General features: G+C 44.8%; 1 protein-coding gene across 6 annotated transcripts; it reads left to right on the top strand.

Annotated features, from left to right (window-relative positions):
• Positions 1 to 226: 226 nt before the first annotated feature.
• tet3 (tet methylcytosine dioxygenase 3) lies at positions 227 to 27,886 on the top strand. Of its 6 annotated transcripts, none has more exons than XM_028413234.1 (11): positions 227 to 592; positions 6,466 to 6,525; positions 17,210 to 20,120; positions 21,793 to 21,883; positions 23,238 to 23,331; positions 23,830 to 24,038; positions 24,496 to 24,646; positions 24,787 to 24,876; positions 25,006 to 25,143; positions 25,243 to 25,597; positions 25,766 to 27,886. In XM_028413234.1, exons 1-11 carry the CDS (start codon positions 227 to 229, stop codon positions 27,523 to 27,525), a joined length of 6,225 nt encoding a protein of 2,074 aa, XP_028269035.1. In that variant the 3' UTR covers positions 27,526 to 27,886. The 6 variants fall into 6 exon arrangements, with proteins under 6 accessions (XP_028269035.1, XP_028269039.1, XP_028269038.1 ...); XM_028413238.1 differs by lacking the exon at positions 227 to 592 and adding an exon at positions 5,458 to 5,736; XM_028413237.1 differs by lacking the exons at positions 227 to 592; positions 6,466 to 6,525 and adding an exon at positions 11,028 to 11,228.
• Positions 27,887 to 27,978: the final 92 nt, after the last annotated feature.

Genomic DNA, 27,978 nt, shown 5'->3' on the forward strand with positions numbered 1-27,978 from the left:
ACTGTCCCTGAAGACAAGATGAATATTAGGCACAAACCTTTGGCAAGAGCCCACAGAGATCCATCAGACTGAGTTTTCTGAAAAGCAAATTCAAGAAGTTTTCATTTTTTAGGACACAGCCAGATATTTATGCTACATTTTGTGCTTATTTTAAACTTTTTAAACTATATTTATACATGTTTTATAGTTTTTTCAGTTTGAATATACATAACGCAGGGTCGTAACCATGCCCAGACCAAGGGCCGGGCCTGGTCCACCACCTGTAGATATTGACGAATTCTCAATGGATGCTGAGGATGCTCAGCCTATCCTCCTACCAAAGAAATGTTTTGAGAAAACCTCTTCACTGAGCAAATATATAGAGGCTGAACACCAGCAAGCGGGACTGTTTGCTCTGTCTTCACTGGATGTCTCCCCTTACACTGCTCTCGACCTCCAGAAGAAAAGGAGGAAGAAATGTGGGGCCTGCACTCCCTGCCTCCGCAAAGAGAACTGCGGTACTTGCGCAAACTGTCTGAACCGCAAGACGGGGAAACAGATCTGCAAGCTGCGCAAATGTGAACAGCTGAAGAGGAAACAGCACGAGGGGGAGGTAAGATATGTTTACTGTAGTGTACTTTCCATTTTTTCCCTTTCTAAATTGAAATTGAGACTGAGGATAAAAGGTTGAAACAAAATGCTGTTCACCAACACTCCTTCCACCTTTTTAAGTGCGTTACTGTTTCATGGGTTAGGGTTGATGTTGATGTTGATGGCAAGCCAAGACCTGCTTTTCCACAGGCTTGGCTTGGAGGGATAATCAGCTGCACGTGCCATAAATGCATACTTTTTATTATTTTAAAGCACCCTAAAAAGCAAAAGGCAGACTATAACATGAACAAAGCTATGACTTTCAAACTTATGAATGTGTACCTAGAGTGTAACATTTGTGGCTCCTCTGTCTCCACTTCTGCTTGTAAACACAAGCCATCATTTCATTGTGCCAGAGCTAATAGAAGTGATAGTGCTGCCAACTCAAATATATTTATAGCGCACACTTCATAGAGTGATGTAATGCTGTGTGCTTTGCAAACACAGTTATACTGCTGCGGGTTATACTGTAACCATTAAAACAAATACTGCAATCGAAAATCCACACCATCTTCCATCTGCACTGCACTAGAACGCTAAACTAAAGAGGAACATTATATCTGCTATAGAATCGAACTGTGTGAGTGTGTGTGCACGTGTGAGGATGTAGTAACCCTCTAATCGCAGAGGTTGCGCAAATGTGTTGCAGTCTGTGAACATCTTCCTTCAGATAAAGCACTGAAACAGTGAGTGTTTCACTGGGAGGCTGTGAGGGTTACTAAACACAGAATTCCTGCAGTTGCCTGTGCTTTGTCCTTTGACCTCTGAGGCTTCGAAGGAGGGTGGGGGTTAACCTTTTTGTATTTGTGTGTGTGGGTGTGTGTAAAGAAAGAAAGAGAGTGCAGGTTTTTAAAGTGTTCACTTGTGTTTAAATGGAAGTGCACGTGTGTGTGTGTGTGTGTGTGTGTATGGGCAGTAGGCTCTTAAAGAAGGGGGATGGGCTGTAAAGTCAAAAAGGAGGGCAGGAAGATGCAGTAAATGGTCAGCAGGACCGGAGAGGGAGGTAAAAAGCAACCAAAATAAAAATAGACTGCTAAAGCATTAGCAAGGAAGGCTAATTAAACAGCAAAACAAGCACACCATCTCATTTTCTGGCATTAACATTATCAGAACCAACTTTATTTTACATGTCTCAATTAACAATTTAATCTAAATTAACAGTGTGCACCAAGATGACTAAAAAAACTGAATTCTGTGCTTCTTGTCACAACTAGGACACTACAGCTAATTCTCTTGTGAGCACCAGTCATGTTCAGTTTGGCTGATGTGCATGTGTCCTGTAGTCGATGTGCAGTCTAGAGTAAAACCAACTGGCAACTTAAACTGTGTTGGGATCTGAGGGTTTATTATTAGGGCTGGAATCAGTGGCGGCTGGTGGTGAAATTGATTGGGTGGGCTAACAAATAAATTATAGCTCACTCTATATACATGCATAGATGCGTATAACAATCATACCACCCACTATGTATAAAAGGGGTCTGATGACTGATGAGGAAGCTGCGAAAGGTGAAGTCTAGAGGAAGAGGTTTGATGTTTGTTTAGCCACAAACAGAAAATCTGGGTTCCTGTCGGCAGGCTTATCCTGTCTTGTTTGTTAACATAAACAGTCTAACACTCAAGCTTAGTGCGGTTATTTTGTTTATATATACAGAAATTTAGAAAGTTTTAAGACCAAAAGTGAGCAAATGACAGAAAATCCCTTTATATTTTCAGCCAATCATAAGACTTTTGGTATGCAAGTTCGTAAAAATGAACATTATAGTTTAAAAGTTACAGAACTGGTGTGCTGGTGTGACTTCAGAAGTTGATAAGGAAACCTTAGCTAAAGAGATTCCTTAATTGTGCCATTGTGTTATTAGAAGCTCTCTTGTTATTCAAGGTAATAGAAGTTTACAGCACCAATATTTGAAATGCCCTGACCTTTGAGAGAACTCTTCATCTATTTTTCTGTATTTATTGTGACACAATGTTATTATATTGGCTGTTCATCAAAAAGCCTGTAGAGCACAGAACGCTCTTCAAATGCACAGTTGCATATCTTTAATATAGCAGCAGCATACTGTCTAATAAATATAAGTATGCTTTACTGGATCTGTTTTGTCTATATAATGATATTTAACAAACATTAATCCATTGTTGTTTATTTAACAGTGGCCGTCACTGAATATTGAAGAATTGGAAGATAGGCGTGTAGGAGAAGTGGCTTTCCTCCACAACTAGCTCTTAACTAAGTGTCCATTCATTCATATCCCTCCCCCATAGTGCCTCCATCTCTGCCCTCTGACCTCTGTGTGGATGCGCCAGCTGAGTCCCTTATTGGCTTACTGCCAGACACATCCTCCATCCTCTGCTGTGACAGGTGCTCTGTAGCGTACAGCTTAAACCTCTCGCCCCTTTTCATGCAATCTGATAAATGCACAGTAGGCATTTTACGAAGTCTTTACATTATATAGTCAGTAATGTGTTTAATGTGCCTCCGAGTTTTCTCTGCAATTAAACTCCTTGAGACAGGTGACTGTGATTGTTTACAGTCCATTAGGGTTAACAGCAGGCTGTGCAGTGCTTTTGTCTGTATAAATAGCAGGACAGCCCTGCTTAATTAATACCATTAATTAGACTTTGTCTAATTGCAGGAAAACTACTCTAGCACCCTCATGTACCTCTCTGCTACAAAATGCAAATCCTCACAACACGCTAGCAAAACAGCTATAATGAGCCTCCTCCCTCTGCTGTCTGTGAGCGTGTGCCTCTATTTGTGGGTCTGTGTCTGTTTTTAAACGTGAGTAGATAGCGGATAGAGAGAGGGTGTGTCTGAATGAAACCGAATGGATGAATGAAGGCAATGTAGGATTATGACGCTCTAGGAGTAGATGGGATTTGTGTGTGTGATCGTGGGAATTGGAGGCTATAAAGTCTGGGAATGAAGGTTTGATCTTTGGAGAAACATGCTTGATTATCTCTTTTTTTCTTTTGATTGTATGTTAGCTATTTCCTCCCAGACACCTATCATTTAGCTGGGCGGTTGGCCAACTTTAAATAACATACATACATAAAAAGAGGATATGTGATTTCCTCTATAATGACTGGCATTATATCTGTTTCCCCTTTTTGGTTGTATTGTTACCTGTCGTTGCTACAACCCTAATCTCTCCTGATACAGCGACAGCGCCATTCATACCACTAGCTCACCTACTACAACACGTCGGCCCACCTGTAACGAAGCGCATTAAGGCCAAGTAGCAGCTTTCGCTGTCCAGCTTACCACAAACAGGCCTCTGCTCACACATAAACACACACATTCACACACACACGTGGCCCGTCTGACGTCAGCAAGAGGGGATTTCCCATGCCATACCAGAGAGAGCGTCAGACAGACACTACAAATGCTGTGTCACTGTGTGGCTGCCTTGCCTCACCGCGCTACACTTCAGCTGCCTCTCTCTTTTCGATTCTCTCTTTCTGTCTGTGTCTGCCTTCCGACGCTGTCTGTCCGCTTCACCTCGATGTGCCTGAACTTTCGCTGACTTCGTCCTGCTGGTTTCTAATTTAGCAGTCGTTTTTTTTTTCACTCTCAAACGTCATTACTGTTTTTTATATCTTAACACTGGGATTCACCGCCCCATCACCAAAGCTGATCAGTGACAGGTTGTGTAAGACGGCATCATTAAACAAGAGAAAAGCATCTAGGTCTACTGCGCTAAGCGGTCGCTGATTTCTCCTCGGCTTTTGTGGTCACATTCAGGACTCTAGGATGACCATGCCCTGATGTCTGGTTTAAAATGCTAGAGATGATCTGATTTAACTCAATGCAAACATTATGAACCTCTTGGTATGTCATTTTCCTAGACACTGTAAAAAAGGAAATGCAGATCCCTGACCTTTAGGTGAGAGTTTTTGGTGGTCTTCCTGATTTATATACTTAAACACAGCTGATGTTGTCAGCCTTCTTTCAAACTCTTATGACAGCATTGTGACAATGCACCCATTTCACTTGCTTTGAGTCAGCACGGTGGGTTTTGCTGTGTAATTGCATGTTTCTTTCCTGTCAGAGTGGGGGGTGAGGGTTTGTGACTGCACGTGTGTGAGACTGCATGTGTGTGAGACTGTGTGTCTTTGTGCTGTGTAGTCCAGTCCAGTTATTGCAGGCAGCCCTGACACAGATGGTGCTCAGCGATACCACATACCAGAGGCATTGTTTAGGGAAGGCGAGTTCGAGGAGATAATTGACAAGCATAGAGAGGATCCATCCCATCCCCCCCCCAACACGCACGCACGCCCGTGTACACCTCCTGTCCACCTTCACTTTGCTTACTTTTGTCAGCCTTTGTATTAAGATACCGCACACACGCAAACACAAACTCTCAGATACCTTTGTTTTTTTTTAACCTCTTCTTTTTATTAGCTCCTACCCCCCCTCGCTCTCTCTCTCTCTTTCTGTCTCTCTCACACACCACCCTCACTTGCTCTCCTTCAGTTTCACCCAGCAGCAGCACCCAGCCGGTCTCTGATTGGTGGACAGTCTGCCTTTGTGTGCTGTCTCTAGTGTGACGTCTCTCCGGCGAGGTCTGTTTGTGTGTGTGTGTGTACATTTGCTCGTGAAGAAAAGGGGTGTGTGAGTGTGTATGTGGTGGTGGGTTAAAGGGACCTTCACATCATGTATGCAAAGCACAAGAGGAAAAAAAACTGAACAATTGAGAGGAAAGAGTGGCAGAGATCACACAGAAAAAAAATCCCTCGTGTGTGTGCGTGTGTCCATGTGTGTGGTAGATCTATTACGAGGAGGAGGAGGAGAGAGAGAGCGAGAGAGAGAGAGAGAGGTGGGGTAGAGCAAGTGGCAGAGAGCGAGAGAGAGAGAGAGAGAGAACGTGCGTACGAGGGCTCATGTAAAACCAGATTAAAAACACAAGATGGCTTCCTGAATGGGCTGCTGGAACACGGACGAGAGAGAGACAGAGAGAGAAGAGTGGAGCGATAAAGAGAGAGAAGGAGAAGAGAAGAAAGAGATAGAAGGGTAGGGGTTAAGACGAGTGGGAGCCGGAGTCTTCTGATGGGGCTTCGGCCAGCGGACGGAGGAGTACAAACAGAGGCAGCTCAGAGGCTTGGAGGGTAAATATTCATCACTTCAGACTATTTTAGGATTGATAGGTTCGGGTGGTGGGGGCGTGAGGGGGGGGGATTGGAGATTGGCGGGACTGGGGAACAGCTTGAGACAAAACACATCATTTAACACCAAGACAGCCAGGGTAATGTTGACAAGGGGGACATGCTGTACAAAAGAAAAAGATGCTATTGTTTTCCAATAATCATCCCTGCTTTGAATGAACCATTTCTGTGTTTCCATATCTCAACTAACAAGCACACTGACACTTTGCATGCTTTGTCAATTTAAATAAAATGGGTTATGCACACTATTTGGAAGGCAGCACTAGGTAGGAATATAGACATTACATAATTCTGTAATTGAAATCGAATCTCATTTTGCTGGCTCTCATTCTGTGTCCGGCAGGGAGAAGTGTTGGTGCACTGTTTTAGTACAAATCAAAGAGAAGAGATTTCTGTGCATGGCAGCTTTTTGATGTTTGCTAAAGATGACAGGAATGATAAGGAGGCTGTGTGCAGAGTGGCACATAGATTGTGCAGCTGTTCTACATGGCTGCAGAGGTGGAATCTTTTTAGTAGTACCTGCTGTCCTTAATGACGAGTGTATCTGAACAGGCCCTTGTCGCATTACTCTATTGATTGTTATTCCCCCCCCTCCCATCTCTCTCTCTCTCTCTCTCTCTCTGTCTCCCTCACCTACACCCCCCATTCTGGTTTGCTTGAATCCCTATAAAGGTGGAACATTTTGAAGACATCAGTCAAGACTGCTGGGGACATCCTGAACTGGCAGCAGAGGTAAGAGTGGGCAACAGGTTTGTGTGTCTGCTTTGTTGTGTGTCTGTCAGTCTGGCCCATGTGCATAATCTCTGTTCATGTTCTTATGAGGTGTAAATGCTGTGGTTAGTCAACACAGTGACTGGTTCCACTTCTCTATCTGTGTATGTCTGTTCACATTCCACATTTTTTTATGTGTACGTTTGTGTGAATGGGTTACAAAATGGTAACCATAACACAGAGAAAGCTGTTATTGTGTGTGATTGTAAGGTATCATTTGACTACTTGCTGCTCCCCTGGCATGCGCTCATTATATTATCACTCATATTGCGGTGTAGAAAACAGGTGCTTAAATGCCTTTGAGCAATTCGAGTGTCACTCCTCGGAAGTTGACTGCATTAAATCAACTCACTTCGACCTTATTTTCAAACCGTAGCGAGCTCACGGTCTTAGTGATGAAGCGGCAGCATCCTCAGTTTAAAGCGTCCCACGCTGCCCGCTGATTGGTGCCAGAGCCAGGCGTGTGTAGATACAAGAGACCAGGGAAAGGAGGAGGGAAGAGGAGGAACCCTGCGCACTGGCTCAGGAGCCATGGGGGCCGTCCTGCTTCTCCTAGGTTCTGGAGTCAAATGAGGTAAAGGGACTAAAAGTTAGTGGGTCACGCATGCGTACGTGTTTGATTGTTGGACATAGTAACCTGTGGCGCGTGGCGGCTGAGAGCTGCTGTTCTACAACTCGCCGGGTTGGGGCATACTTGTGTGGTTATGTGGAAAGCAGTGTAGGAGGACATGCTGTTATTAGAATTGTGTTATGGTTCTCTGAGCTTCTATTGCATGCATACAGAAACTCAACGCAATGGGCTAGGCATTTCGTTTTAAATGTTATGAAGGGGGTTTAGTTAAATTCCACGTCCTCCTCTAGCTTACCTCTAAGCCTTCTTTAATCCCTGTCCATATGTAGATTGTCTGTGTATCTACAGTGCAGAGGTACACAGGACCATCTGGTTTAAAGGGAAAAATGTAGTTTCTATTCATTGTTGCAGTCCTGAACTTCTGTTTGTAGAGGGTCATTGTTGGCGTGCATGTCTTGGTTGGAATGTTTATGTTGTTTCAAGATCTGTTTCCCTTTCGAACATTTCCCTGGCTATACAAAAACAAACAACGTCTACACCCAACAAGCTGAGGGCACTATTTTTAACATTTTAATAAGCGCTTGCACAGTATTATTATATGTTTTCAGCAGCCACACAACAGCTCTGAGAAGTTGGAACATAAAAACATTTTGTGACATGATTCATTACAAGTTTACAGCACAGAGCAGGAAGCAAAAATGAATCAGGAGTTTACCACAACATGTTAAAAGACAGACTGCACTAGTGAGATTTTTTTTCCACACCCATACACAGGATTTCCTCTTTATACACAAGAAGAGCCTGACACAGGTGGGAGAGACTAAACTTCCAGTGCGATGCAGCAGCTGGAATGTTTCTTAATCGTATGTTTGGCTTTGCGTGTGGAATCCCCCTCCTCCCTCAGCCCCGTTCACAAAGAGTTAACACTGACCTAGTTTCCGTGGCAACACAGAATGTCTGATGACATCATTGCTTTAATTTTAGCTCAAGTCCGGCATCTAAGGTTGGTCATGTGACTGAACAAGCCGGCATCACGTGTGCCTGTGTGTATGTGTGTGTAGTGTTTTGGTGTATATAATACAGACGCAGGAAGCGGAGGGTTTTCACGTCTTCCATTCAGCGCTAGCTTTCGATGTAGTCACTGCTCGGAACAGTTTCCATTCAGTCTGAGAAGAACCCATGTGCCACAACCAAGGATCTAATAGATTGCGCTGTGAGAAAGTGTGCCAGTATTCAGTCTGTCTTTCTCATCCTGAGTCATTTTGTCTTGTTCCTGTGGGTGATAATGCAAGGCATTTAAAACGTGTTTTATGTCCCTAACTGCATCTCTTACTTAACATTGACTATATAGATTAAGTTTAAGGTGCAACACAGTCTACAGTTGCAGTTGGAAGAGTCACCAAGTGGTTTCACTAAGACTTGATGCATTTTAAAACGTCTTCTGTGACGTCAAGTGACACTTTAATGAAAGTTTAGTTGTCACCAATAATTTCCTTGCTTGCTTGTTTGCAATCATTTATAGATGTTCCCTGTTATTATGTTTGATCTCTCTTCAATGACAGTTAGCAGATTTTCTACCATGCTATAGCAGTGGCCCACACTGGACGGGTTCAGTATCCTGCATGGTACAATGTGCTGGTGAACTGCTGGAATTATTGGTGGTATGTGTGTTTGATGTCGAAGGGGAGATTGTCAAGGCACCTTGTGCCGCAGTTAATAAAAAATGAATGGAAAGAGAGGGGGGAGGAGCCCTCAGCTGTTGCTGGAGCTCTTTAACTCTCACCTCTCTGGTGGCTGCTCCTCTGCTCCCACTGGGCAAGCGGTTTATACAGTCCTGAATCCCTCTGCTGCCAGACATTGCCAGGTTTTATGTAATGCAGTGCAACAGCTGCTGGAGCTTTATCACACAGTATTGAATCACGCACATGAAAATGTTGATCTCTGAAGCATATATTTTTGTACATTTCTTGGAGAATTGGACTGATTATAACAACTTGGTTGTTAAAATCCTCCATTTTCATATCAGTTATTAAAAAGACACTTTTAACTGAATTATGCATGTGTGTCTTACAATACACTTCATGGGGCACAGTGAAGGTTTTCCTGTTTTTCCACAGTCAAGCACTAGCCCTTTAAGTCTGGCTATGCCTGACTTGAACATATGGGAAGCTAATCTTAGCCCAGGTCCTGAGAGAGACAAGGCTGGCAACCAGCCACTGTGCAGGGATGAAAAAGGCTTCTCTTATTTTCTCTCTGTTTTTCTCTCAGGTCTGAGACATTTGTAATTATCAATATTGTCCCATTGGCCAGTTTGTTAAGCTGTAATGTCTTTGGCTTATCAAAACTACTATGTTCTGTTAATGATTACATCAACGTCTTATGGGATTTGGCTACTCGGCTCTTTTCATGACTTGGTGCAGTCTGGCAGGTAGTTGTATACAGTGTACCTCCATCTCCCTTTCACCCGTTTCATTTTTTGTCTTTGATGCAAATCTTAACACACAGTATTATGTGTAATGATTATGTTCTGTTCATTCACTTCATGTCCCAAACCCTAAGCACAAAGAGCTGCCTCTTAAAAAAACAGCGCCCCCCCTCTTCTTCCTTCTCATTATTTTTGGTGGCTCCACCCTTGCCTAGAAGCCCCCACCCCCCTGCCCATCACTACCTTTCCATTTTTTCCCTCCCTTCTAAACCACTCCTCCCTTTTCTCTTTGTGAGGAATAGTGAGGGGGTGGGGTAAGGGTATGAGTAGAAAGGAGGGAGGGGAGATAGACCTTCCCCCAGCTGGGCGTTTCGTGCTGACTTGCACGTGCCGAATGTCAGGATCAGGAGGTATGACTCAGAGTGATACCCTACACTCAGTACTATAATCCACACCCAAACACACCCTGAACCTAACACCGACCTGCCTGGGGAAGTCACAGACAAAGAGAGAAAGATGCAGGAATAATATAGCGATATATGAACAATATATTAATAGTCTGTTGCCCATTATAGGCAGACAGATGGGAACATACAGGCCATAATTATACATATGCCTTTTTTGCTATATGCTGCACAAATATAGTCACTGTCCTCTCTAAAAATGATGGTGTAAAATAATATCACTGTTTAATCAGTAGTAATTTGTTTAGTCAGGCTGACACACTTCTACTATGTTAAATAGTAAATGTGCCCTACAGGCTTTTGTCCCACCCACAAATAAACCCACTGATCCTGAGTGAACAATTGAACACTGTGTGCATGCTAGCGTGCAGCTACTGTATGTGTAGGGAAGATCTTTAAAGCAGCTTCTGCATTTGCTGCCTGGTGTGTGCGTGTGACCACTTGCAGGATCCCTTAATATTTATAGCTGGGGTGCATGCAAGGTAGGGGGAAAGGTGGCAGGAAGAGAGGAAAGAGTACAATATGTAGAGGCACAGAGCAACGAGAGTGTGTCAGATCAGATGACCTTGATGCCATTAGACTGCAGCACAATGTGGGATGGGGGGTGTACGGAGGTGGAGTCAGCTGACAGAGAGAGATGGGAGGAGGGGCAGAAAGGACCCTGATGACCGTTGTGCTCTTGTAAGCTTGACTAATGGAAGATCAGTTTTTAATAATTAAAGCAGTTATAATAGTGAAACACATTTCAGCCATGGATCTGCTCAAACTGTACACATTGTTCTTTAATGAACACACTGTCTAGCTGTGTCACACACCTCCCACAAACGATGTGCTACCGGTGAAATTTTAAAAGCTTGTTTCAGTGTGTGTGAGGGTTTTTATGTCAGGACTTTGTTGAGGAGAAAAAGACAAAGATGACTCAGGCTTAGTCATATGCTAGTCAACCCAACACACACTGCTGTGGATGGACTTTTGTTTTCAGTCATCCCTCCCACAGCGAGGACCTTTCTTCCACGCTGCTGAGAAATAGAGTGAGAGGCAGAGAAGTTAAAGAGATGGAGAGAGAGAGATAGAGAGAGAAGAAGGCGTGAAACAGCTCATTTGGATGATAATTTGGCTACATTGTGAGACGAAGTGATTGATGTAAGATTAGGAGACTGTATTGGTTCTCTCGTTCAAAATGCCGGGTTACAGCAGGTTTACCGTAAGTGTTATTTCATTTTCAGTTAAAGATACTTGGATTGTTGTTTCAAATGCCATCAAGTCTCTCAAGTGCCATGTGGGTGACTTCCAGTTGTAATGTTATCTGTCATAGAGTGTTGGTTGTAGCTGGGAAGTCTACTATTGTGTTGAGGAGGTGATGTGAGGACAGCTCTTTCTGGAAAAAAAAAAAAACGATGTCAGCATTGCTTCTGTCTTGAACTCTTATCACAAATAAACATCTTAAAGCCAAGAAATGTTAAGCAATACTTGGTGAGAAGTGTCACTGTATATACGCTGAACTGTGTTAAGTCTGACTGTGACTGTGTCTTGAAATACCTACGTAGAGTTAAATGTATTAGCATGATGCCTTGAGGTTCCTTTTACTGTGTTGGTGTTTTAGTCAAAGTATAATCACAAGATCAGTTTGTTTTGTTTGCCTCCTTTCAACCTGATTTTTGACGTTTTATTTTGGCTCATAGTTGGTGCTCTGAAGGAAACGAAAAGAATTCAGATCAGAGTCAACACTGAAGTGTAGAAAAGTTGTGTTAATTAAAAGGAGGAACTGTGCGTAGAGAGCATGTGATTCAGGGGTTAAGTCAAGCGTTGAGCAACAAACGCTGTGTCACTGCAGCCGGGGGAGTGAGTGAGCATGAGCCGGGCGAGTGAATAAAAGAGTATGTTTTAAGTGTCTGTTGGTGTGTGGTGTTGGCGATAGTAGAGAGTGGGCATGTGTCAGCTGATGAGTGTGCCCACCTAGTGGTGGAGGCAAGTGTCCTGGTGGGAGACACCAATGCTGATGACGATGCAGCTACGTCACCGCCACATGTGCTTTCCTACCTCTCTTGCTCACTGCTCTCCCTCTCGCTCATTGGCCCAACTCGGTCACGTGACCTAATGCTCTACTTCTCCTCTCCTTCCCTTAGACAGCTTCAGCTGTGCTGTGTTTCTCTTTGGGATTGACGCTCATCTGTGTGTATATATATATACGAATATGTGTGGCAGACAGTGTACAATTTGCAGGGCCAGAGAGCGAGTGCGTCAGAAAGTGTTGGAACGGTAATACAATAAGCGATGCTGGGAGGAAAAAAGGCTCAGGAAACAAAACAGAGACAAATCGAAAGGGAGCCAGAGGCAGAGAAAATCAGAGATCAAGAAAGACCAAGAGGAGCAGGGAAAGTTAATCCAGCCATCGTGCTGTGTAGCCGACTAATACTCAGTAATATAAAAGAAAAATACTGCGCAGAGGAACTGACAGCAATCTGCATGGGGCAGACAGCCATGCCGCCCCTCCTCCTTTTCCTGGTTCAATCTCGTCCAAACTCCAGGAATGTAGAAGCGAAGAGAGGACCACAAGGCCGACCAGCCAGCAAATGGGCGAGAGGAAGCATCCAGCGATGATGACCACGTTGATAATGATAAAGTCAGTGACGCCAAGACAGAACAACGGTGAGGAGGGCTTGTTATCATAGGCTGGTGGACAGGAGAGGACAGGAGCCCGACATTCTGAGTGGGGTTGTTTACTTGTGATTTTGGTTTGGCGACAACATGCCCAATCCTTCTTTCTGTTTGTACCAGTCCCTCTTCTTCATCATCTTTGCCTCCCGTTGCAGAATCACACGAATAACTGAGCAGTTATCTTACTTTTAGCAGACCTCCTCTTGTTGTCTTCCTCTAACCCCTTATCTTCATCCTGTTCCTCTTGCTTGCCAAAGTGCCATCCGCTGTTGTCTATCCGTTACCCAATGCAGTGTTGCTCTTTTACCTCTGACCATATCGTTCATGTATTTTCTTGAGTGAGACGGGGTGTGATGAATGATTTTATTTCAAATTACCTTCAGCTATCTCTTTTGTACCATTTGGACCTTGGAGGACGGGCCAGCAAGACCGTCAGCAAGCCGGTTCTGTCTCTGTCTACCAAGCTCTCACTCTGAGAGGCATGCATCCTTGCTGTAGAATCTGTTATTACTGCCACAGGTGTAAAGTGAGAGGTAGGATATAAAAGTGGAAGATTGAAGACCCTTTATCACTGGTTTCTCCTCATCCCAGGGCTGAGCTGGATCTAGATGCTCAAACATTGGAACACAATCGCTGTAAGGAAAAGCGGATGTCATTTTTAAAAGGCATAAATAAGCAATGTAATGTTGCTTTTTGTTGCGACTTCCCTTCTTCCTGTTGATGCCTTTTTGAGTTGTGCATTCCTTTAGCCGCTGCCGGTTCAGCCCTTCACTCGAAAGCAGGGATCTGTCATGGCCGAAATTGCCAATTTTGGGCTTTCGTGGACAAACAAAACACACACACACAGTCTTATATGTAACGTCACCTAATGCAGTAGAGTATTGAAGGGCGTGGATAAAGACAGAGGGGTTTTCTCATTGGTAAGAGCTCTGCTGCACTGTGCTGTTTCCTAGGCTGCTGCTACTAGCGACAATCCCCCACTGCTCTCTCTGTTTCTGCTCACTGCACACTCCCCCATTCCATCGTACGTGCCCGCTGTGGCTCAGATAATGGCCTCTCACTCTGCACACACACTGAAGAGAGAGAGAGGAGAGGAGATGGAGGGAGAGGCTGCGTGAGAGGGAGGGAAATGGAGGGAGGGAGGAAAAGAGAGAGACAGAGAGAAGGGAAGGTGGGGGCTGCGAAGAGAAGCTGACTGTATGTGTAGTCAAGAGAAAGAAAGAGGATATTGAAAAAGGGAAGGGAGGAGCAGACAGAGATAATGAGAAAGGAAAAAGGAGAGAACAGAAAGCGTCAGCCAGAAGAAGAGGCAAGAGAATGAGAAACGTGTGTGCCGTGCTGGGGGGGAGGTGTTCAGCGTGTGTGTAGCTGGTCGTGTGTGTGTGTGTGTGTGTGTAAATGAATGCATGTGTGTTTGCGGCGCTTGCTCTGTCTATGCTCTATGCACAGACTGAAAGAATTAAAAAGGAATACAACCCAGGAAGGCCAGATTGCTTGTGGACTGCTGTGCCGGCAAGCAACTCTCATGCTCCTCTCTGTCTCCTCTTCTGCTCTCTGCTCTTTGATCGGCAGCTCTGTCTGGACATCTAGGACCGAGTAAGTATGTGTCGCTCCTCAGAGCCGGCTTCATATTGTCAGGCTCTCTACTTCATGTTCCTGATCGGCACGGCAGCAAAGGAGGGGGGGGGGGTGCAAGAGGGACGATGGGGTGGCGTTGTGTATCTGGGATTCAGGTTCAGCTGTCTACTCACAAGCTCTACTTAACCCCCTCACCACCACTAACCTTATGTGCTTTGTCTCCTCCCTCCTGCTTTTTTTGTGCAGTGTCAGTGTTAAATTGCACTTGTGTTTTTCACACACAAGCCTTATCTGGTTTAAAGGGCATCCAGACTCAACTGTCTGGTTTACCGGGTCCTACAAGACTGGATCTGGTTTGATGTGCTGATGTTTGTGGATTTACAAATGTGTGTGTGACACAGTTAGAGAGAAGCAAATGATATTTGGATATGTCATAGTGTAAATATTTGTCAACGCACGTGGTCTATAAAGTCTGAAATGCCCAGATAGGTGTAGCAAGTGTCAGTACAGCATTACCATCCTGGACCGGCACATTAAAAACTTTGAGGTTTACTGAAGGTCAGGTTAGATGATAATTCAAAAAGTTATTTTGTGTGTGGTAAGGTGTTTGTTTTGTGTGCTGGCAGGGTGTACAGATATGATATGATACAGATGCTTTAAGCCCATTCGTTTTGTGTGTAAGAAAAAGAGGAAAAGAGTGTTAGTGTGACAGGTCACAGTGCGTGATTGTGGGTTGTTAGATTGTGCAGCGTTGCAGTCACTCTGTTTCAACACACTGCAGTTCTCATAACTGCCGCACACAGCTACCCCCTCCTTCCTCTTTCCCATGTGATGCCACTGATAGTACAGACATGGGGCCTCTCACGTATTGCATGCCGGCTGTTCACTGCCGCCCCAGACCCCCCTAACTCCACAGCACCTCTCACCAATAGTGTTGACACCCACTGGGACCCCCCACCCCACACGGCCTCGTCAGACACTCGGCACAGAAGGTGGATTCAAAAGACCAGAGCATACTGCCTGTCCAGTAATTAGCTACTTCAAAGCTTCATTTCAATAATATTTAAATGATGGGGAAGCTGGGTGTCAGGCTCACTTCTACTATCATACAGTGATGGATCTGCAAACAGAGGCCACCTTTTTCTTTTTTTTCTGGCTGGACATGGTAGAACACTGGACTGCTTATGTCTAACTAAATTAGGAGCTACTTCACATTCATGTTGGTGTGTGAGACCTTCAGCTGGCTTGAGGTTAGTTTGTATATTTTGTATGTGGTAATCTTAGCTCAGTTTTTTGTGGTGCCTTCTTTCTTAGATGTTGTGCTTGTTTATGCTTTATGTCTTGACTGTTTACACTAAACACATGGTGCCTTTTTTATGGGGCTAGCTCATGTAGTTATATATCAACTCTGCCTTTGTTTTCCTATCATAAGAGTCATTGAGCATGTTGGAAAACACTGTTCAGCCACAACATGAACTCTGTCAATGATTTCTGAATCTGGCCTCGAATTATCTTTGTTTGCTGTTCCTCTTATTTCAGTGTAATATATGAGGAGCTGACCTGGCTGCACCACAGTAACACATCAAGTTTGCTCTGATTCAGCAACTTTTACTTCAGCCTACTATTTTACACTTTTTAAACCAATTGATATTTAATATGAGACAAGGTTGTGTGATGTGTTTGTAGATTTAAGTGCAAATACAAATGTGAAACTTACAATTTTGACCTGAGAACCAAAGAAGAATCCCTTATTTATTCATAAGTAATCATGTTTTTTTCAAATACTTATGCATCTTAGATTTTCTTATACTTTAACAAAGTTGCATTACCTGCAAGAAATAAACTTAAAAAACTTTTTATTTATCAAAAGAAATGACACGACTTTACTCAGTTGTACAGGAGCAGAGTTTGAATTACGTTATAGGATGTTTCTCCTGTGGTCATTTTTAAAGAAACTCAGTCATGCTGACTGCTGTGCAGATCAAATCACACCTGAATAGTTTTTTTATTAACTTTTCATGACAGTTTAAATTCAGTAGTTATATAATTCATTTATCATCTCTGGTGTATATTAACTCAACATTCTCATTACTATTCATAGCACACAACTTATTTTAACTTAACTAATCCTCCTTAACCTTGCCCACGTTTCTCCCCTTAATTTGGGTTAATGTATACTGCATTTAGTGTGACTTTTGTTAGAGATAAAGTGACTGGATCACGCAAGCAGTGTCACAGACAAGCTTAGGCACGATGAATGGTAATGCAATATCTGTAATGGTTAAACAGGTTATGTTCAAAATGAGTTCTGTTGGTCATCGGTTCTCTAAATGTTGTGCTTGATTTTTTTCCATTCTGTGTAGTTTAATCAGTATTCAATCAGCTTCACATCTGAAGTTCATGCAAATATACTTTTGTTGATTTTGTTCTTTTTCAGACTATAGTGTGTATATAATGCTATACATCTGACACACAGTCCCCTCATTCCACAGTTGACATGTTTTAGTCCAACTGCCTGCTTTGCAGAGCCCAGCTGATCTGGTGCAAAATGTCTATTTATAAGCGATCATGGAACTGTGTCATATGATCTGTGACTTGCCTGACTAAACACTTGCCTGTTGTGAACTCACTACAGTGAATACTGAAGTAGTTGATTCTGCCTTATTTAGTTTTCCTTAGCCTCACTGACCTGTCCCTCTTGCACTGTATACTATGTATGTGTGAAAAGTAGGAGGGAAACTATGGATAGGAGCTGGAATGGAGTCATGTGTTTTGTGGTTGTTGGTTTCTCAAGTCTAGGAAAATCTAATTATTAATGAGTAAACAGATGTAGTAACTTACAGTCATTGTTACATAATCATTAACTGTGTAGGTGCATAATGTTGTTTTGCAGTAGGTTTTATTACCCTCTTAAAACCTTACTAACACTGCTCCATATTTGTCTTTCAGACTGTTCACAAAGTCACTTCAGTGGATGGCCCCAGAAGTGGAGGCCAGATGGAAATTGGGTCACATGACCGCCTCCAGGAAGGCGCATTGAGCCTGGAACTGGCCAATGGGGTGAATCGCTACCATAATGATGATGAGGCATCTATGGAAACAGAGCAGCAAAGGGCAGGAAGTGTGCCTCCAAGGCAATGTTGGGTGCCAGGACATGGCAAGGTCAGTGACACCCAAAAACAGCAATCATGTTGGAGCAGCGGCAGTGGTGCTACCCCCAGTGAGCCTGTCCACCATGCAGACATGGAGGATGCCCACAATCTGGTGGCTTTTTCTGTCATTGCTGGCTCCTTGCCTCCATCTTCTTCCTCTTCCTGCCCTCTCGTACAGCCTAACACAGCCCATCTGTATGAGAAGTTTACCCAGGAGACAGGTGCTGGGGGGGCTAATGCCAGACTCTCTGCAGGGGCTCCAGAGGGAGGCTGCCAACTTCCAGAAGATCTAAACACCCTACAGACAGCACTGAGCCAAGCCAAGCATGGACACAAGCCCCCTAACTGCGACTGTGATGGGCCTGACTGTCCAGACTATCTTGAGTGGCTGGAGAAGAAGATTAAGTTAGCAACATGTGAGGATCAAGGTTCCCGCAAAAAGGCTGATGCTCCCCCACACTTACAGCAACACAGTTTGCAGCATCATTCTCAAACCTTTCAACAGGTGAATGGCGGCCCCCACCTTTCTTCTTCATGCTCACAGCAACCACAGGCAATTCAAGGCCTTCATCCAGATCAAGTGCCCTGCTCCAAACCCCCAATTCCCTGCTCTCCCCAGGTGCTCTCCATAGCCAAGGAAAAGAACATCAGTCTTCAGACAGCCATTGCCATAGATGCCCTTACCCAGTTATCTGGTACCAGCCCACAAGCTGCTGGTTCTCCAGGTCAAGCTCCCTACAAAAGTAACCCCCATCACCACCAAGATACCCAAAATATCACAGCTCAGACTTCCAATGATGCTGGCCTAATCCCGTCCAGCCACTCATCTTCCTCGCGCCCTCAGTCCGTCCCTCCAGGACTACACACTAGCCAGCAGGCCCCTGTGTCATTTGAGCACCACAGGCCACAGTCCCATGGCCACCCAGCCCATGTTTCCCCACTCCCATCCACTACCTCTCCTTTCCCAGGTCAGGGAAAACCTCCAAGCTTCAGCCCGAATCCCCAGCAGTGGCAGGGCTCAGGCAGAGTCTCTGAACAGAGTAATCCATGGATGTGTATAAAGTCCGAGCCCCAGTCTCACCTTGCCACTGCATCTCACAGTAGCTCAGACCCCATGTCAGAGCTGAAGCAATTGCTTGGTAACAACAGTGGTAAGTTCAGCCATGTCCCTTTTAAGTTTCCAGCTGCACAGCACCACAGCTTGAACCAGAGTCGGGGTATTGAGGCTCAGGACAACCAAGCATTGTCCAGGATAAAACAAGAGTCAGACTCTGGTGAGCACTACCATCACACTGCCTCCATGGGACATTATGGCATGGCTAATGGTCAACAGCAGGGTCAGCACCACCTTGGCCAAGCAGCCATCAGCCACTCTACTCAGGCAGCTTTGCAACAGCACCTTCACTACAAGAGGAACCTCTTCTCTAACCACTCCTCTGGCTTTCCAGCACCAGGCCCATGTGCACCTCTGAGTTGCCAAAACTTGAAAAAATGGTGGCCACAAATGGAGGCAGAAGGATTGCCACATCTGGCCATCAAACAGGAACCCAAGGAACCCAAGAAGAAAAAAAACAGCCAAGGATCTCCTGTCATTAAAGCTATGAGTGGGATGGTTGAAGGCCCTCCTCTCCCCAAACCCAAACAAATAATCATTAAGAAAACTAAGCAGAAAGCCTCCATACCACCCTTCTTGCCTCAGACCCAGATCACCATACAAAAACCACCAGTCCTCATGACTGACAGATCCCCAGTCCTAACCAGCCTTCACACATGTCCTCTCCCCTCTCTGCCCTTCCACTGTAACTCCACTCAGGCTGCTGCTGCAGGCCACCCTGCCCCAGCCCAATCTCAGGTATCCATTTCCAACTCCTCAATGACTCCCTCTTCCAGTGTTTCTGTATTGTCTGTAAACACTCCAGCTCCAATGGGGCCTCTGCGTCTACCTGTGGCACCTGCAGATCATGTTATGTTAGAAGGAGCAGGCACCCTGGCATCCAGTAACACCAGCACCACCACACCTGTGACCTCCACATCTCCATCCAGCACCTCAAAATTACAGAGTCTCATTAACATAGACCCGAAGTATGAAGAACTTATCCGGCAGTTTGAGGCTGAATTTGGGGACTCACCCCCAGATGCAGCTGTCAGTCAGCCCATGGAGGAGACTGCTACAGCTCCTGGACCAGGGAATCAATCACTGATTAGTCCTCAAGATGGCAGGCCTACATTATCATCCACCTCCCAGTTGGTTACCACCACTCAAGCTAGCTTAACATCTCATTCAGGCGATCAGGAGATGTCAGCAGAAGACAGCAAGCATGAGCCAGGGACCCAAAGTGAAGCAACAATGAACCACACATCCACAGAAAGTCTAATGGAGAAGCAGCATGAGGGGTCCTGTCAGTTATCTCGGCATCAGGAGGCAGTTGTGAACAAGCAGCAGCAGCCCAGAGAGTTGCAGAATACTTTCAGCATGCCATGTTCTCCACTGCCTAAACGCATGAAGATTGAAGCTTCGGGTGATACAACAGTACTGTCCACCATATGCTATTCTGAGGAGGACACACCGACTAAGGATGGTTTAACCTCTCCATCACTCAAAGGCTTCCTAGATTCTCCTTTACGCTACTTGGACACCCCCACTAAGAGCTTGCTAAATACTCCATCCAAGGATCTGCAGGCAGAGTTCCCCACCTGTACCTGCGTTGGTAAGTCTGTGGTTTGCTTATGTGTGTGTGCAGGTTATTGTCCTGTTCAAAGTTTGGTAGCACTTTTGAGACAAATATTTACCAGCTATACAATCTGAGATAAACATTAATTAGCCCAGAATTTGTTCACAGTTATTGCTTCTACAACTATGGAGTATGAGGATTTAGTCCCTCCCCTTCTCCAGCTCTTGTCTGGCTTGTTGAGTGTGCCTAAGAATGTTTGTGTTGCCAGGGTGTGTGGCTACGACCATCCAGACTGTGGCAGTGTGAGGCAAAAAAGGCAGCAGGCAGGAACAATAATGGTGGTGGCAGAAGGAGCCTTTTGTGTGGGTTTGGGTCTGGCAGGCAAGCAGAACACAGCCTTTGTTAGACAGAAAGGGGTTCAGTCCCGTAGTTTTGGCAGCCCCCTGCTTAGTAGTTCAGAGTAGGTGGTCCTACTGTAGAGATCTATAATTTAAAGATCTTTAAAATAAAAAAGAACACAGTTTAGTGGATTTGCCTTTAAAACATACAGACTACTGTCTATGTCCATTAAGTAATTAATGAAAGACTCAGTACATTAGAATATTGCTGCTGTAGCTGCTGTGGGTAACAGCTTATTATCCTGCTGCAGTACCTGAATAATTTCACTGTTATCAGGGACGTTATCAAGACATTGAAGAGCTAACAGTAGGTTTGGGCATACAGGCCTAATACTATATCCTTACTTTAAAGAGGTTGTCTCACCCAGCAGGAGAGCAGCTGCAGTAAAACACTTGCTCACTGTCTAAATTGTTACTAATAGAAACCAGCAACAACAAGAATTCATTGTAAGGACTGGCTATACACTACATTATCAGCTTTATGTAGGATAACTCTGCACTGGAATCACACTTTCTCCTCCCCTATCCACCATACACAAATACAGCCATGATGTACACACACTAACATAATATTCAGACAAGAATTTAGTACTATTCCTCCACTTCCTGGCATGAACCACACCCTGGTGCCTCCCTGCCCCAACAGGGAAATGTGACCTCATATTTCCTCTGAAATAGGCACACACATCACTCAGTGAGTGACAGATGTGCTGATAGTTAGGGAATTTGCATTTAGAACATTAAGCTAATGTTGTTATTCAAAGTGTGTGCACACTAGATATCATACAGAAGGAACAGCAACCACCACATTTACAACCACCAGACATGTACACATCATGCACAGGGAAACAGCCTTTTTGACCCCTAAATACTCTGGCATTCATCACTACCTCAAAAAGCTTTTACTTTATAGTGTCTCCTCAAAGGCCACTGCCTCTGCTCAGGAAGGATATTTACGGTATGTGCGTTTTTCTGTGAACTGTATCTTGTAATCAGGTGTGCATTGTCACACTTCTCATAGATAATATGGCCTTAGCTGCAAAGAGGTTTACATGTTTACCCAAAGCACTGCTGTGTGTGTGGCCTTTTAAAAGGCTCTGCAACAAGTAAAATGTAATAGCATGCAAAAACAAGATTATTTAACAAGATTAGGGTACATTTACTGTTAAGTGCTTGGTATACCTTTAAAAGATGAAAATATTAGCTTCAAGCAAAGCTTTATTTAGAAACTAGTAAATATTAATCTGTTGTTAATATTAACTGCTAATGTCACAGATGTTTTTGTCATTCTGTTCTGTGCCTCTTCTTAGAACAAATCCTGGAGAAAGATGAAGGGCCCTATTACAATCACCTGGGATCTGGACCTACTGTAGCCTCCATAAGAACTCTGATGGAGGAAAGGTGGAGTATTCTCTTCTCTTCTCCTTTCCTCTTTCCTTTTTTCTCTTACATTGCATGATGCACATGCCCCCCCCCCCCCCCCATGCCTCCTCCTTGCATGTGTCTCCAGGGAATCCGTGACCCAGAATCTAGTAGGAGAAGCAGGAAATATCAGCATCATCAACATATCAGAGGAAAGACAGGAGCACACTTGAGAAGAGGAAGGGAGATGAAGGATAGATATCAATTTACAGAAATAAGAGTGACAGAAACATGAGAGAGGAGATATAGAAGGGATGTTTTTTTCACACTCTCTTTCTCAGAGAGCTTGGACCACAATGAGTCATTAGTTGAGGGGGAATGTTAGGCCAGACACCATCCTTTGTTGTTTGAGAGATGACATAAGATGTTCAGATGCTTTAGTCCCCAGCTGACCTTTGACCCACCCCTGACCCCTGTCCAGGCCACTCCTGTGGTGAGCTCAACCCCACCCCCATGCTACCTCAGGGTGGTCTCATTCAGCGGGACCCCCTTGTGATAACTGTCATGCCAAATCTGCTCATGCCTGAAGTGGTGACAATGGCAGGTATCAAACCAGGAGACCTCATATGTGCTGGAAGCAGCCATCTGACTGGTTCTAATGTTATACTTGTGCAGGCTGCTACCTTTGACACCTCTTTCCTCCTATAGACATACCAAAATACTCATGCTCCATGCAAAGACCCTTTAGTTAGCACGTAGTGTAAACACACTCCTCACCAGTCAGTGCTGCTGTTGTCACTTGTCTCTGTTATGGTTGATATACTGCTGCTCCAGCAGACTTGCACAGGCACAGAGGAAATAACACTGCTTTACAGCTATAGGTTTTAGCAATGTGGTACCTCTGGCGATAGTCAACCATTTTGCCAACTGAACATGTTTTATCAGAACTATCCAATTGTTTGGTTTGGCAAATTAATAACTTCATGCTAATGAATAATAACTTAACTTTTCTTGTGTTAGAGAATAAGACAAACTGAGAGCATGGGCCTGGAAATTTATTCTTGACCATGAGCTTAGGCCCAGAATATAACAGCTAATTGGCTATCAGGTGTGGAGTGTTTAAGAGCAACTTTTAACAGAACATGTAAGGCCACAAGAATCCTTGCAGTGTCAGCTGCTTTTGACTGTGGTGGTTATTTGAGGACGGCTGGTGGCCTCTAGGGTGCTGACACACAGAAAACACTGCGTTGGGTGCTCAAATGTAGGGCATTTGAATGTCAGTTTGGTGTCATAGACCTAAAAGCTTGAGACCATTCACACCACAAAGACCTCAAAAGTGCATGAGTAGATGTTCAGTGAAATAACGGAATTCCTCTTCATCCTGTTTGTGTAGGTACGGAGAGAAAGGAGATGCCATCAGGGTTGAGAAGGTTGTGTACACAGGCAGAGAGGGGAAGAGCTCACGTGGATGTCCCATTGCTAAGTGGGTAAGTAGCATCACTTCACATTTACCAGGGGAAGCACAACTGTAACTCCAATGGGGTCCAGGCTAGTCTCCGTTATGCCAACCTCTTTTTCTAGTGTTTATATTTTAATGAATCACCTTTCAGAAAGTTTCCCAAAATGTTCAAACATTCTTACATGTCCTGATACGACTTTTTACTTCAAAACAACAATCTAACCAAGAAATGTTAACAGTGCGTCTGACAGTGTGCCGGAGAGGGACGGGAAGTGTAGAAAGCTGTCTAACACATATCAAAATACATTTTCCTTGCTGGTAGGGAAAAATGTCTAACCATCAACTGTTTCTAATTGTATCTGTGTATTAAAAGCATCAGTGTTTGCTGGACATCTGCTGGACAAATGTAGTAACTACAAATGAGACTGTATGTTAACCATCCCCTTTTTGTTTAACAGGAGTGAAGCCTTCAGAGCCAGCACATTAAAAATATCACTATCACAAATAACTGTCTATTTTCTGTCAGGTGATCCGTCGAGGCAGCGAGAAAGAGAAACTGCTGTGTCTGGTGCGCCATCGTGCAGGCCACCACTGTGACAACGCTGTCATCATCATCCTCATTTTGGCCTGGGAAGGTATACCAAGGGGCCTGGCTGACAAGTTGTACAGTGAGCTCAGTGCAACCATTACCAAATACGGCAACCCCACCAGCCGACGCTGTGGCCTCAATGATGAGTGAGTACCAGTCGCCAGGTAGTTTTCTAGCCAGCAAGACTGTAAAGGTGGAAGGTGTTGTTTAGAATTTGCTCATGGAGAGAGTTATTTGTGAAGCACCAACTTAGCTCTATAAGCTCAATATACATTTTCTCTGGAATACTGATTAAGGTATTATCAAAATGTGTTTTAGCCATTTTGTGGAACATAATAAGGCTTCAGCAGGATGAAGCGGGTTAATAGAAGATGGATGGATGGATAATAGGGCTTCATGCATATTTTTCAGATAAATAATATACATCTGAACACAATATAATGTAGAATTCTTGAAAGATATAATAGGCTAAGATGATGCGGTGTTACCTCATAGCTCCAAATTAAACCCAAATTATATATTTTCTCACTGACATTTCTCTTACATACAGTGTAAGTCGTTTATGAATGAAGCTGAGAGTGTTCTCACTATCTCCCCCTGCAGTCGTACCTGTGCCTGTCAAGGAAAGGACCCTGAAACTTGTGGTGCCTCCTTCTCCTTTGGCTGTTCCTGGAGTATGTACTTTAATGGCTGTAAGTACGCTCGAAGCAAAATGCCACGCAAGTTCAGGCTACAAGGAGATCACCCCGAAGAGGTATTCATCACAGTTTTGTACAGGAATGTTAATGTTGAACAGATTCGTTTTTACATCTTAAATAAATCCTAAGTAATGTAAGATGATGTTTCTATAGCCATACCTTGGTCAGTCCTGTGACCCATGTTTTTGCTTGTCAGGAGGATAAACTCAGGGATAACTTCCAGAATCTGGCAACTGAGGTGGCTCCTTTGTACAAGCAACTGGCACCACAGGCCTACACTAATCAGGTTTGTTGTACGGGCAAATGCACACCTGTTCAGATAATCTATAAAGATGTATTAGCAAAAAGACTATGAATGTCCAGCGGCAGGCACTTAACTCTTAACTTTTGTGGTGTCTCTGTCCTCCTACCTCAGTGTGTGTCAGAGCAAAAAGCTCCGGAGTGTAGGCTGGGCTTGAAGGAAGGCAGGCCATTCTCTGGAGTCACCGCTTGCATGGACTTTTGTGCCCATGCTCATAAGGACCAGCACAACCTCTACAATGGCTGCACAGTGGTAAGATCACCATCTAAAGCTATATTCTTCTTATTATTATTGTTATATTCTTTGTTTATGTGAATAAGCTGAAATTGTCCTCCCATCTCTCTCCGTTAGGTGTGTACTTTAACTAAAGAGGACAACCGTAAAGTGGGGGAAATCCCTGAAGATGAACAACTTCATGTCTTGCCTCTTTACAAAGTATCCCCGACAGATGAGTTTGGCAGTGAGGAAGGCCAGCGCCTCAAGATGAAGACAGGAGCCATCCAGGTCCTTCAGGCTTTCCGTCGTGAGGTACGCAAGTTGCCCGAGCCTGCCAAGTCCTGCCGACAGCGCAGACTCGACGCCAAGAAGGCTGCCTCAGAGAAGAAGAAGAATAAGCTCATGCAACAGGCAGGGGAGACACCGGAGAAAACAGTGGTGAAAGCTGAAGTCTGCATCAGCAATTCCCCTCAACCCCAATGCAATAAAGGTCAGTTATGGTTTTGCATTTGTTTACCTGTATGTTGATGGTGCTGACCAGGCATCCAAGTAAAACTTCCCCAGAATAACTGAACAAATCATGAAAAACTGAAGTTCATAGAAAGAAATGACTTACATTACATTTAGTAACTTTACTTTTCCTTTTTTTTCCAACCAGCAATTATGAATCAAGACGTGAAGCCCAACATCAAAAAGGAGCCCTTCAACGGATCACTAGATGGATACCCTGTGCAGGCAGCAGACCTGTTTAATAACATCTATCCACACCCTGCCTACTATGCAAGGGGAGGCCTTCCCCCAACTGGCCAGCCCTCTGCACCTGATGCAGTAAATGGTTACCACCCCGGTCTGCCTGCCATGCCCTATGGCTACTACAACTACTCAAACGATGCACTTTTCCGCCCTAAGCTGAGGACCTATGAAGGTCGAAATGGCTCTTCGCCCAAAATAGGCAGTAAAGCTGCCCAGGTAGATCAGAAGCCCGACATTCAGAGCCTTCAGGCCAGACTGGCCCAGCCCTTTCTCGGCCACCAAGAGCAAAGCAACCAACCAAACCACAGCGCTTACACTCAGCCTGCAGACCACAACCCGTCCCGTCCTTCCTCTGTATCCTCTGAGGCCTCTAACAGAGGCACTCCACTCATCAAACAGGAGCCTATGGATGTGCCAGTCTATGAAGGCACATTGCCAAACCAGGTTGTTCCCAACACATCTAGAGCCACCCCACAGCCTGCACCCTGGCCTGGGCACAAGCTTAATGGAAGTATTATTCCCACCACCTGGGATGGCCATCCAAACCATAAACAAAATCCAGAAGCCTCATCATTGACTCTGGAAAAGCAGCAGTTTCACCAGCATCCACAGCGGCAGCCCTCCCCTTACCCCCAGCAGTGGACATCATATGTTGGCTCAAACTCAAAGGCCATGATGGTTTCTCCAGCCCAATCGCCATCACTCCAGGTACCTCCTTCTCCATCGCAGTCTCCTCACTTAGGCACAGCCCGACAGGCTAACATACACCAAGCCTCACCATGCCCTGCCAGCCCACGCCCCAGCACCCCTCACACAGGTACACCACAGCCAGGCACCCCCAGGCACTGGGCCAGCTCTGCTCCCAGCCCTCAGCCAAATGCTTGGCCCATGGGGCATGCAGCATACAGCCCTGGTTTAAAGCACAGCAATCCTTCAGGAGCCTATCCCGACAAGATCTGGTCTAAGACCGGGGAAAGCCGGTGTTCCACTCCTCTTGGGCTTCAAGAAAAGGCCTGGAAGTCTTGTGGAGGTTCTGTAGCAGGCAGCACCCCCTCCCCTGCCCCTGAGGGACGCCTCTTCCCTGATGCCCTGCAGCAGTCAGATCAAGCCTACTGCAACCCCAGCAGAGCTGAGAGTGATGTTGAGAGCACTAAGCATAGTGAATATGATGAGGACGAGGTGTGGTCTGACAGCGAGCACAACTTCCTGGATCCCAACATTGGTGGTGTAGCAGTAGCACCAGCCCATGGCTGTATACTGATTGAATGTGCCCGTCGGGAGCTACATGCTACCACTCCAATTAAAAGGCCCGATCGCACCCACCCGACCCGTATCTCTCTGGTCTTCTACCAGCACAAGAACCTCAACCAGCCAATGCATGGCCTGGCTCTGTGGGAAGCAAAAATGAAGCTGCTGGCAGAGCGAGCGCTGCAGAGGCAGCAAAAAGCGGCTCTCCTCGGTCTTTCCCAGGACGACATCAAGACGCTTGGGAAGAAACGCAAGTGGGGGTCATTGGTGGCAGGTGCCAGTCCAGGACCTGGACAATCTATAGACAAGGAGGGTCCAGTGACACGTTTCGCCCATACTTTCCACACCAACTCTGTTGTTACTGTGTCTCCCTATGCCTTCACCCGCGTCACCGGGCCCTACAGCCACTTTGTCTGAGGCCAGACAGGTGCAAACAGACAGATAGCTACAAAGTGGTGCAGTGAAGGGCTGGAGAGAGCAGTGAGCAGGATGAATGTCTCTCAGCCGTCCCGCAGTCTGGCATCTCTCCATCCTGCCTCCTCCACAGTCTACATGGAGGAGGGGACATTTTTTTGTTTTTTACCTCATGTCAGGCAGTTGTTTGGGCTTCAGACACACTGCCTGTGGTGCTCTTCCTCTCTCTTTCCTGGAGAGGAACTCCATTGCTTTTTCTTGTTTATAGAATTTTAATGATTCTAATTATTGCTATTATTATCAATATTATTATGATTGCTATTGTTACTGTCAATGTTGTTATTACAGGTATTATTATAATGAAGACTTGTTTTTTTATTATTGCTGTTTTCATTAATGTTATTAATATGGTGATTGTTTTTGGTTATTTTGTTTTTTAAATCAGTCTGAGTCTGA

The sequence above is a fragment of the Parambassis ranga genome, chromosome 9, assembly GCF_900634625.1.
Source record: "Parambassis ranga chromosome 9, fParRan2.1, whole genome shotgun sequence".
In the NCBI taxonomy this organism is placed as follows: domain Eukaryota; kingdom Metazoa; phylum Chordata; class Actinopteri; family Ambassidae; genus Parambassis; species Parambassis ranga.

Coding starts and splice junctions, on each gene's coding strand:
- tet3 (XM_028413234.1), top strand. CDS start 227: ATGCCCAGACCAAGGGCCGGGCCTGGTCCACCACCTGTAGATATTGAC. Junction 21,884..23,237: donor AGAACTCTGATGGAGGAAAG/GTGGAGTATTCT, acceptor CTGTTTGTGTAG/GTACGGAGAGAAAGGAGATG. Junction 23,332..23,829: donor GATGTCCCATTGCTAAGTGG/GTAAGTAGCATC, acceptor ATTTTCTGTCAG/GTGATCCGTCGAGGCAGCGA.